Below are 12264 nucleotides of genomic sequence, written 5' to 3'. Positions count from 1 at the left end.
AATGTTTTAGTTTAGGCAGGCATCAAGATTGGTGCAGGCTTGGAGGGCCGAATGGCGTGTTTGTTCTGTACTGTTCTTTGTTCTTTGTTCTTTCCACACCTGCTTTGCAAACTCCCCAGCTGCCCTTCCAAGCATCTATTTGGAAGAAGGTCAGTGATCTCCTCTTGAGGACAATACTTATTTCTCAACCAACTCAACCAACACCACCAGAAACAGGTTAACTCGTTTTCTATCTCATTGGTATTTGTGAGGACACTGGAATTGAAACTCCACTTTGGATCCAAGAAAGATAAAGTATTTTCTAATTGTTGTGAAGGATGGAAGGTAGCTGGCGTAGACACGATGGGCTGAACGGCCTCCTTCTGTGCCTTAACATTTCTATAATTCTATGGAACTCTAGGGGAATGTGTCCATGTACATGAATCATTTAAAGTTAGTGGATGGGTAGGAAAAGTGATCAGAAAGGCAAATAGAATGTTGACCTAAAGTGTTGCTTGTGTTGTACAAAGCCTTGATCAGAGCCCAACTGGAGAAGCTGTGTTCAGTAAGCACTTCAGCGTACAAAGATTTGTATCGATCTGGAACTCTCTCGGGCCAGGCCACTGCTAAATTCATCAGGTCCATTTTCCATGGCTGCCTTGACAGATGTCTAAAACAGATATCAGGCCACTTGTCAGGTACAGTAGTACAGTGGTAATGTTGCTGGACTAATAATCCGGAGACCTGGACTAATACTCCAAGGGACATGAGTTCAAATCCCCCCACAGCAGCTAAGGATTTTAAATTCAGTTAATTAAATAAATCTGGAATAAAAAGCTAGTCTCAGTAATGGTGACAATGAAATTACTGGATTGTTGTTAAAAACCCATCTGGTTCGCTAATGTCCTTTAGGGAAGGAAATCTGCTGTCCTTACCTGGTCTGGCCTACATGTGACTCCAGACCCACAGCAATGTGGTTGACTCTTAACTGCTCTCTGAAATGGCCCAGCAAGTCACTTAGTTGTTAAGGGCAATTCGGGATGGGTAATAAACGCTGGTCTTGCCAGTGACTCCCACATCCCATAAAATAATTTTTAAAAATGTAGTTATATTTCCATAAAATTCATGTTTTATACAGTCATTTGGGAAGGTTTAGAAAATGGGTGGATTGGACTCAGACAGGTTATTGCCAAATTTGTCTGCTTTGTACCAGTTTCATCCCTGGAAAAAATACTGATTTCTGCTCTGACAATAATATCACTGACTGTGATTAATTTCTATTGGTAATTGGAATTGTCTATTTCTATTTCTGATAATTAATAAAACAAACACACTTGCTTTATATAGAGCCACAAGGCAGGAGTTTATAATCACATTCCCATTCTCCATGACTTCCTCTGTAAGTCACTTGGCATACCTATATCAGAGTTCATACTCTGCCCCATGTCAGCAAGTCCAGGTTCAGGGCCTGCCCATGTCGATGTGATGTTTGGTTTTGGAATGGCCTGTGGCTGACTGGGTCCAGTAGCTGGCCTCTCACCGTGTAGAAGGGAGCTATACTGTCGGTTGTTAATTGCAGCTGGCATCATTCGGTGGAGCTCAGGCATTGGCTGGCGACAGACAGTGCCATCTAGACTTTGACTGCTCATGACAGGTAAGAGCCATGGATTGTGAGGTTGCGTTGGGGGATTCTGATGGGAGCCTGGCCTGTACTGAGCCACAGGCTCACTCGCAGCATTTCTGGTCACAGTAGAGAGTATGGGTCCTTGGTATGGACTGGACCAGAACTGAGCTCGAGGACTCCACCGGTGAGTGGGCTGCTTCTCATCTGAAAAATAGAGGAAATAGTGTTGAATAGATATATCGAAGTCAACCTATGCTTCAGATGTAAACAGGAGTCATTTAATGTAAACAATATGGCAGCATTGTGGCTGTGTCACTAAACTGGTAACCCAGACAACAGGAGTTCAAATCCCACCACTGCAGTTTGAAAATTCAGGTTCAGATAAAGAGAAATCTGGAATAAAAGGCCACTCTCATTAATGGTGCCATGAAATTACTGGACTGTTGTAAAAACCCATCTGGTTCACTAATGTGCTTTAAAGAAGGAAATCTGCCATCCTTACCTGGTCTAGCCTACATGTGACTCCAGACCTACATCAATGTGGTTGATCTAACTGCCCTTTGAAATGGCCTAGCAAGTCCCTCAGTTATATCAAACCGCCACCACTGGTTCAAGAAGGCAGCTTTTGCCACCACCTTCTTAGGACAACTCGGGATGGGTATTAAATGGAAATCTGCTCAGCAATGGCCACATCCTGTGAAAGAACTTTTAAAAAGATCAGAAAAATACTTTGACACTTGGAACAAAGCAGGGATCAATGTCTCACAGAAGATGGATGCAATCAAAATGTGATTTATTCAAACTGGCGAAGACAGCAAAGAATGGGGCTCGGTGACAGGACAGGGGATGGGGGACAAAGGTCAGTGACGGGACAGTGACAGGGATGGGTATACCTAGAGCACACAGTGACGTGGGTAATGGGGGATGGGGGCTGTGGGATTCCACTCAGTGATGGGGCGGGATGGGGAATGGTGCTCAGCAATGGGATGGGGTGCGGGACAGGAGAATGTCAGGGGCTGATACAATGAACCTGTGCAGAGTGTTACGGTCATAACAAGAACCAATCGGACAGGTTTTCTTGAGTTAACAAAGAAAGAGGATAACTTTATTGTACTTAAACCGAAACAATTAAATAATAAACTATGTGCCAACTTTCACTCTCTCACACACACTAGAGGTTTACACACACACAAATGGGTTACAGAGTGTGGAAAGGTAGATTTGTTGCGTTAGAGTCCATTAAAAGAAAGGTATACAGTCTGTGAAGTTTGGTGATTCAGTTGGCTTCTAGCTGTCAAGAGTCTATTTCACCGTCATGGGATATGAGCACCATAAGCATTATTAAGGCTGATTCAATAATAATACAATAACTTTGAAAGCAGAATTTCCAAAGTTTCATTACATCTGGTTTTCACATCAAATATCTCAGTACATTTGCTGCGTTGCATTTTGCTGCAAATTTTCTGTAACATTTCTGCAAAACGTTTTGCTCAATACCTCCAGGATTGGCTACAAATGTGCTAAAGGCAGATATTGGCAAAGGAAACAGAGGCATAAACAAACAAAATTGGATAGAGCACAGAAACAGAAGAGTGCCATTCAGCCCATCAAGACTGTTCCACCATTCAATTAGTTCATGGCAGATCTGTATCGCAACTCCACCTACCTGACTTGGTTCCGTAACCCTTAATCCCCTTACCCCCAAAAAACATCTATCAATCTCAGTTTTGAAATGTCCAATTGACCTCCAGCCTCAACATCTTTTTTGGGGAGAGAGTTCCACATTTCCACTCCCCTATGTATGAAGAAGTACTTCCTGACATCACCCCTGAACAGCCTAGCTCTAAATTTAAAGTTATGCCCCCTTGTTTTGGACTCTCCCCACCCCCCCACCCCCCCCCACCACCACCACCAGAGGAAATAGTGGCCGGGATTTTATTTGGGTGATGGGGGTCTTGACGTCCGGCAAAAGTGCCACCATAAACCTCACGTCGCCCCTTGTGTGGGAGGCCCACTGAATCAAGTGTCAATTAGGCACTTAACTGGAGAGTGGTGGGTCTTCCACGGGATCAAGGACCCCCGTGATAGAAGCCCCGCCTTCTGAGAGCTTCTGGCCAATCAGAGGCCGGCAGCTCATTAACTGAGCACTGCCCTCGTGGAGGCAGTGGCTGCTGCCTGTGGAGTGCCCACCCGAGGCCCAGGAGTGTTGATGGACCCAGACCACAGAGGTGGTCTTGGCGGGAGAGGTCTGATGGGTGGGGATCGTGGGGGAGGGGGCTGTAGAGGCATTGGCAGCAAAGGCAGGACAATGGCTCTCAATGGCCCCCCCCCCTCCAAGATGCCGGGACCCTCATTCAGGCACTAAGAGCCTTTTAATGAGGGATCCTACTCCCACGCCCCCACGCCCCCTCAATGGATTCGGGAAGTAGCCTGCATGGTTTTCTTGCAGTGCTTCCATGCTGCCACAGGATCGCCCGCTGCTCGGCTAATTAAGATGGCAGCAGGATGAGGCCCTTAAATGGGCATTAATTGCCCACTTAAGGGCCTCAATTGGTGGCGGGGCGGGAAGGTGGGAAAGTGGCGGGGTCACCCCATCACCATCCCACCCGATTATACGCTCTCCCCTCCTCCAGACCTGCCACAGTGGAGAGCATAAAATTCCCCCCAGTTCCTCTCTATCTACTCTATCAAATCCTTTAATTGTCTTAAACACCTCTATTAGAAAATCACTTAATTTTCTGTACTTGAGGAAAAACAAATCCAGTCTCTGATACCAATCCTCATAATTTAACTCTTTTGGCTCTCGATATATTTCTGGTGAATCTGCACTGCACCCGTGCCCAGAACTGAAGGCAGTAACTCCAGACGGGGTCTAACCTGAGCTCTGTACAGCTGTAACATATCCCACCCCTTTCTATTCCAGTCCTTTTGAGATAAAGGCCAACATTCCATTGACCTTTTAAATTATAGTGTGTACCTGCCCATTAGCTTTTCGTGATTTCTATCCATGAGCCCCTAAATCTCTCTGTTCCTCCACAGTTCCTATTTTCCTGGCATTTAGAAAATACTCTGATCTATCTTTCTTAGATACAAAGTGAATGACCTCGCATTGAACTCCATCCATCTCAGTTGCCTCTTGAAAAGGACGATTCATAGATCTTGAAAGGTATGTGACTGAGTTTGTGCTAATTTGTTGCTGATCCTTTTTCACCCTCGTTATGCTGCAGACTGTTCACTAGTGCAATGCTGGCTTGTTGTCACAGTATTGCACAAAGAACAGTATAACTGTGGTTTGACATCATTGGCCTGTGGATGTTTAGTATTTTGCCAACTGTACTGAAAGGGCCCCGTCATCCTGCTCGAGATCCTGCCAACTGTACTGATTGCCGCTGTTGCTAGGCTACCTTTAGAAATAGTATTTTTTAAATTTTGTTTTAAAGCAGACTTATATGTGTATAAGTCATTGAAGGTGGCAGGACAGGTTGAGAGAGCGGTTAATTAAGCATACAATATCCTGGGCCTTATTAATAGTGGCATAGAGTACAAGAGCAAGGAAGTTATGTTGAACTTGTAGAAGACACTAGTTCGGCCTCAGCTGGAGTATTGCGTCCAGTTTGAGCGCCACACTTTAGGAAAGACGTGCGGGCATTGGAGAGAGAACAGAAAAGATTCACGAGAATGGTTCCAGGGATGAGGAATTTCAGATATCAAGATAGATTGGAGAAGTTCGGACTGTTTTCCTTGAAGAGAAGGCTGAGAGGTGATTTGATAGCGGTATTCAAAATCATGAGGGGTCTGGACAGAGTAGAGAGAGAGAAACTGTTCCCACTCGTGAAAGGATCGAGAATGAGAGGGCACAGATTTAAAATATTTGGTAAGAGAAGCAAAAGTGACATGAGGAAAAACTTTTTCACGCGGCGAGTGGTTAAGGTCTGGAATGCGCTGCCTGAGAATGTGGTGGAGGCAGGTTCAATTGAAGCATTCAAAAGGGAATTAGACAGTTATATGAAAAGGAAAAATGTGCAGGGTTATGGGGAGAAGGCGGGGGAATGGCACTGAGTGAAATGCTCTTTCAGAGAGCCAGTGTGGACACGATGGTCCGAATGGCCTCCTTCTGCATTGTAACAATTCTGTGATTCTGTAAATATTAGGAAAGATTCCTACGTGTGTGAACCTTTAAATGCATGACACAGAGCACAGCTCCGCTTGTATACAGGACATTGCAGAGCCAGCAGTATAACTTACTGCTGCCAGCTTGCACTGTATCCATGCGGGTACCAGTAACAAACTGCTTAGATGATTTTTCATTCCTTAATACTTACGTGACAAAGAGGTATTTTCACTACTGCCCTGCCCACAATAGGTCAACAGGAAAAAATTTAATAGCCAGCCTCCCATCTCCCACCCTTCATAAACTTATATCCTAACTTACACCAGGTCCCATTCATTCATCACCCACTGTGCTCATTAACCTACACTGACTCCTGCTCTGCCAATTCCTTAAAATTCTCATCCTTGTTTTCAAATCCCTTCATGGCCTCTCCCCTCCCTATCTCGGTAACATCCTACAACTCTCCGAGATCTCTGTGCTCCTCTAATTCTGGCCTCTTGAGCATTCCCAATTTTAATCGCTCCACCTTTGGCGGCTGTACCTTTAGCTGCCTGGGCCCAAAGCTCTGGATTTCCCTCCCTAACCTTTCCCCCTCTCCACCTCTCTCTCTCCTCCTTTAAGACGCTGCTTAAAACCCGTCTCTTTAACCAAGCTTTTGATCAACTGTCCCAATCTTTCTTGCTATGGCCTGGTGTCCAGATTTGTCTGACTATTCCTCTATGTAGTGCCTTGGGACATTTTCCTGCATTAAAGGTGCTTTAGGAATGCAAGTTGTTGTTGTGGGTTCACACTCCATTTGTCTAAGTGCAGAGAGCTTGGGTGGAGATTGGCAGAGGAGAAAGAACCCCACAGTGTGCACAAGAGTATTGCTGGAGTTTAACTAGTGCTACAACCAGGTGAGAAAGAGGTCTAGGGTTCCCTTTCATCCTTCACCTGGTCTTACCATAACAGGGTTTAATTTTAAACACACCATGTTTTTAGCTCCCCCTTGGTGAATCCTTGTTCACCGCTTTCCAATTAGAAGGCAAAGAAACCAGTACAAACAGATTTTCTTAGGTTCAGAGAAGAAAAGTTGAAATTTGTTAAACTTAAAGTCTAATTCAGTTGGCGCCTACGGATACACGCCACGCCCCACGCTCTCATGTATACGCGATACACATCTGAAAATAGAGACAGACAAGAGCAGAAAGAAAAATAAAGTGGAAAAGTTTGAGGCAATATCTGAAGAGTTTTTGTTATGATTCTTCGAGCTCACTGTAGAATCCTTGATTGTCAGTAGATCTTGCTTTTTGTTGGGGCCCAGTATTCTTCTTAAACCCTATTTGCTGTAGGAGACTTTTCTCTCACTGGGTTCATGTGTCTTCAGTGGATTCAGAGGCTTGTAAAAAAGAAATGGGAGCAGACAGGAGAGAGATCTCAGTCCAGGAGCAAACAGACTTTCTGTTCAAACTGTTTGTACAAATTCAAAAAACTCAGGTTGCCCAGCAGGTTGGTCATGTGACTGGCTGGTTTGACCATGTCTGTTTGTGTATTCGGCCATCTTAGCACTCAACCTGGAATGCAAGCTCCCCCACCTTCAATGTCTGGTGATCAAAAGTCCATTGTGTGTTGAATGTCAGGGAATGGCTGCTTTGTCCTTCCAAACACTGTCCAGTAACAGTTTAAAATCAATGTTCATGACAAAATTAATGTGCCTCGTTCTTGGCAGTTGGGGGCCTAGCATGACATCTCCACACCCAGTGGAATGAAATGCGATTTGAGGAAAGAGCATTTCATTAAAAGGGTGAAGAGAAAAATGTCAGATACAGAAAAAAACATGCATTTCTCTCATTCATTCCCATTCATTCATAAATCCTAAAACTTATTACAACCTGTCTTCTCTTGGTGCCAGTGCTGCTTTAATTGGCCCCTTTTTGGCATCCCAATAAACATATGGTTCCTTTTTGCGGGGAGGTTTCTCTTACGTTTGTCCATTTCCATGACTGCCTAGGGTCTTTGTTCCTGCTGAGGTAATTTTTTTTCAAAAGAGTCAGTAGTGGGTGGGTCTATCCTGAACTCTCTTTCAGTGCTTTGCTGAGTCATGCAAAGGCTTTTGATTTCAGGGGATGGGTGGTTTGCTTTTTTTCTGACTGTGGGGGAGGATTCTTTGTTAATCTCCCCTTTTTCCCAGAGGACACTCCTGCCTGCCGGTAATTGTGCAGACTCTACTGCACATCCCTGTGGCACTTCGACTAGGTAAGGCATCACCCTCACGGTTTCTCTGCCCCTAGAAGTCTTTCTTTGTCTCTGCAGGCTCCTGTAAATGCTGTTAGCAACTCTGGTGGGGTGTGTCTCGTGTCTGCATTTACATAGGAGGATGTGGGGTCTAACCTTTCACATTTTTCGTGGTTGGCTGACTGGACAGTAGGGGTTTTCATCCGAGATTCCTCCTGGACTTCCTTTAACCTTCCCTCTTGGTCACTTTTTCCCCTTCTTTGTCTAACCTTTGACCAGGCGTGGACCTGCCTGTCCCTTTTTGTTCTCGGCGGGGGTCCCTTGCAGTTCACCAGCCCTCTGCCGGAGGGTCCTCCAAGCACCGGTACAGGACTTAGGGGTGCAGGTTTCACTGTAGGTTTGGCGTTTCACCTCAACCTGGCACATGTGGCAACTCCTGCAGTACTCCACCACATCATTGTGGAGTTCTGGCCAGGCAAACTGCTGTCTTATGCGGGTTTTGGTCTTTTGTATACCGGCATGTACAGACACTGTAGTCTCATGGGCCCTTCTTAATATTTCTCCCCGGTACCTCTGCGGCACCACTAACTGGTGAACCACTGTCAACCCCTTGCTCTCAGGTCTGTGAGGAGAACTCCATTTCCTCATCAGTACCTCATTCTTTAAATAGTAGCAATCAGGGACTCCCTCTGCTTCACTTTCAGAATGGGGCAGCCTGTGCTAACTCTCACAATACTGAGTCGGCTCATTGAGCCTCAGCTAGGGAAAATCCATTTAATTCATTCCCTGGGACTCCTAACTTTCCAAAGAAAGTCTCAGACAGACAGACCTCATGGTCAACTTCCTGCAGTGTCAATGCAGTCTCCTCTGGGGGAGCTGGTTTGATCATGGTCTGATCCACTACACATTCAGGGACTCTGCAGGGAACCGTCTCCTGCCACTGCCCTGTCTCTCTGACCTCCTGCAGTCTTTCTTTTACCACAGTGGGGGAGGGGGGGTTACCACCTTCACCCCCGCCAGATCATTACCTAGGAGCAGGTCAACCCCATCCACAGGCAAACTATGGACAATCCCTACGGTCACCGGTCCCGAAACTAGGTTGCACTCCAGGTGCACCTGGTGTATAGGTACAGACGTACACTGCCCTCCAATACCATTCACCACCATTCTGGTGTTCACTGCACTCTCTGGAGGAAAGGTCAGGCCTTTTCCCAGTAAAAGGGATCTAGTGGCCCCTGTGTCCCTGAGAATTACTATGGGCTTGCTTGCCCTACTTGAGGGCGATGGGGTTACTTTCCCTTCAGACACAAAACCCTAATAACTCTCAGGAACCCTATTAAATTTTCCTGCACTTGCAGCGGTAGACTCCCTGGGTCTGACTCTTACTGCAGTTAAAGCCACAGCTTGTGTTCTGCTGTGCTTTCCTTCAGGGTCCTTTCTCCTTCACTGAGTGGGTGTGCCCCAATTATCCCCACAGGTTTTCCCTTTAGTTTCCAGTAGTCAGCATTTAAATGCCCTGCCTGATTACAATGGAAGCACACAGGTCTCCGGATCTCACTCTTGCTCACCGCACCTTCCTTTTTGTCTCCTGCTTCCCTTTCTCTCCCAGGACTGCTTGGGCTCCTATCACCTTCCCACCCTCTGTCCCTTTCGGATTTGTGGGGGTGACTTATAAATTAAAGCAAACTCATTGGCCAGGACGGTCACTTGCCAGGCTCTCTGGACCCGCTGCTCCTCTACATGGGTCTTTATTGAGAATGGGAGAGAGTTTTTAAATTCCTCTAACAGAATTACTTCTCTGAGATTCTCATAGCTGAACTGTACTTTAAGAGCCCTCAGCCACTGGTCAAAAGCCAGCTGCTTACTTCTTTCAAACTCCAGATAAGTTTGATTAGCTTGTTTAGTTTAGTTTAGTTTAGAGATACAGCACTGAAACAAGCCCTTTCGGCCCACCGAGTCTGTGCTGACCATCAACCACCCATTTATACTAATTAGAATTAGAATTAGAACATTACAGCGCAGTACAGGCCCTTCGGCCCTCGATGTTGCGCCGACCATCTGACCTACACTATTCCATTTTCATCCATATGTCTATCCAATGACCACTTAAATGCCCTTAAAGTTGGCGAGTCTACTACTGTTGCAGGCAGGGCGTTCCACGCCCCTACTACTCTCTGAGTAAAGAAACTACCTCTGACATCTGTCCTATATCTATCACCCCTCAACTTAAAGCTATGTCCACTCGTGTTTGCCATCATCATCCGAGGAAAAAGACTCTCACTATCCACCCTATCTAACCCTCTGATTATCTTGTATGTCTCTATTAAGTCACCTCTCCTCCTCCTTCTCTCTAACGAAAACAACCCCAAGTCCCTCAGCCTTTCCTCGTAAGACCTTCCCTCCATACCAGGCAACATCCTAGTAAATCTCCTCTGCACCCTTTCCAAAGCTTCCACATCCTTCCTATAATGCGGTGACCAGAACTGCACGCAATACTCAAGGTGCGGCCTCACCAGAGTTTTGTACAGCTGCAGCATGACCTCGTGGCTCCGAAACTCGATCCCCCTACTAATAAAAGCTAATACACCATATGCCTTCTTAACAGCCCTATTAACCTGGGTAGCAACTTTCAGGGATTTATGTACCTGGACACCAAGATCTCTCTGCTCATCTACACTACCAAGAATCTTCCCATTAGCCCAGTACTCTGCATTGCTGTTACTCCTTCCAAAGTGAATCACCTCACACTTCTCCGCATTAAACTCCATTTGCCATCTCTCAGCCCAGCTCTGCAGCCTATCTATGTCCCTCTGTACCCTACAACACCCTTCGACACTATCCACAACTCCACCGACCTTCGTGTCATCCGCAAATTTACTAACCCACCCTTCTACACCCTCATCCAGGTCATTTATAAAAATGACAAACAGCAGTGGCCCCAAAACAGAACCTTGCGGTACACCACTAGTAACTAAACTCCAGGATGAACATTTGCCATCAACCACCACCCTCTGTCTTCTTTCAGCTAGCCAATTTCTGATCCAAAGCTCTAAATCACCTTCAACCCCATACTTCCGTATTTTCTGCAATAGCCTACCGTGGGGGACCTTATCAAACGCCTTCCCCATCCTACACATCCTAAATCTTGCCTAATCGCGTCATAATTTCCTTTCCCCCAGCTATAATTCTTGCCCTGCGGTATATACCTGTCCCTGCCCATCGCTAAGGTAAACCTAACCGAATTGTGATCACTATCGCCAAAGTGCTCACCTACATCTAACTCGAACACCTGGCCGGGTTCATTACCCAGTACCAAATCCAATGTGGCATCGCCCCTGGTTGGCCTGTCCACATACTGTGTCAGAAAACCCTCCTGCACACACTGGACAAAAACAGACCCATCTAAAGTACTCGAACTATAGTATTTCCATAATCCCATATTCCTACCACATCCCCACCTGTCCCTATATTTCCCTACCACATACCTATACTAGGGGCAGTTTATAATGGCCAATTAACCTATCAACCTGCAAGTCTTTGGCATGTGGGAGGAAACCGGAGCGCCCGGAGGAAACCCACGCAGACACAGGGAGAACTTGCAAACTCCACACAGGCAGTACCCAGAATTGAACCCGGGTCGCTGGAGCTGTGAGGCTGCGGTGCTAACCACTGCGCCACTGTGCCGCCCCAAGCTTGCTTCTTGAGGTTTCAAAACCTTTGGCAACAGGCTTTGGGTACTAATTCATATGCCCCTTTTGCGATTCATGCACTAGGACACCCAGTTCCCTCTTCATCTCAGAGCTCTGCAATCCCTCACCATTTAGATAATGTGCTTCTTTTTTATTCTCCCTGCCAAAATGGACAATTTCACATTTTCCCACATTATACTCCTTTTGCCAGATCTTTACCCACTCACTTAACCTATCTATATCCTTTTGTATCCTCCTTTATGTCCTCTTCACAACTTACTTTCCTACCTTAACTTTGTGTTATCAGCAAATTTAGCAACCATACCTTCGGTCCCTTCATCTAAGTCATTTATATAAATTGCAAAAAGTTGAGGCCCCAGCACAGATCCCTGTGGCACACCACTCATTAGATCTTGCCAACCAGAAAATGATCCATTTATGTCGACTCTCTGTTTACTGTTAGCTAGCCAATCTTTTATCCATGCCAGTATGTTACCCCCCTATATCATGAGCTTTTATTTTCCGCAATAACCTGCTATAACATCTTTAATAATAGCTTCTAACATTTTCCCTAAGACAGGTGTTAAGCTAACTGGCCTGTAGTTTCCTGCTTTCTGTCTCCCTCCCTTTCTGAATAAAGGAGTTAC

At 45.8% G+C, this 12264-nt stretch overlaps 1 protein-coding gene across 2 annotated transcripts in view; it reads right to left on the bottom strand.

Moving 5' to 3' along the window:
• LOC137377831 (transcription cofactor vestigial-like protein 3) overlaps positions 1–12264 on the bottom strand; it is a 50075-nt gene that overhangs the window by 5960 nt on the left and 31851 nt on the right. The window contains exon 3 of one of the 2 annotated variants that reach the window (XM_068047909.1): positions 1397–1807. In XM_068047909.1, the coding sequence (XP_067904010.1) occupies positions 1397–1807 (411 nt within the window). Of the gene's footprint in view, positions 1–1283; positions 1808–12264 lie in introns of those variants that run through there. The other variant, XM_068047908.1, reaches the window with a different exon arrangement.

This window comes from Heterodontus francisci, chromosome 15, assembly GCF_036365525.1.
Source record: "Heterodontus francisci isolate sHetFra1 chromosome 15, sHetFra1.hap1, whole genome shotgun sequence".
NCBI classification, from domain to species: Eukaryota; Metazoa; Chordata; class Chondrichthyes; order Heterodontiformes; family Heterodontidae; genus Heterodontus; species Heterodontus francisci.
The sequence above is the reverse complement of the archived record's forward strand: the minus strand, read 5'-3'. Positions and strand labels throughout refer to the sequence as shown.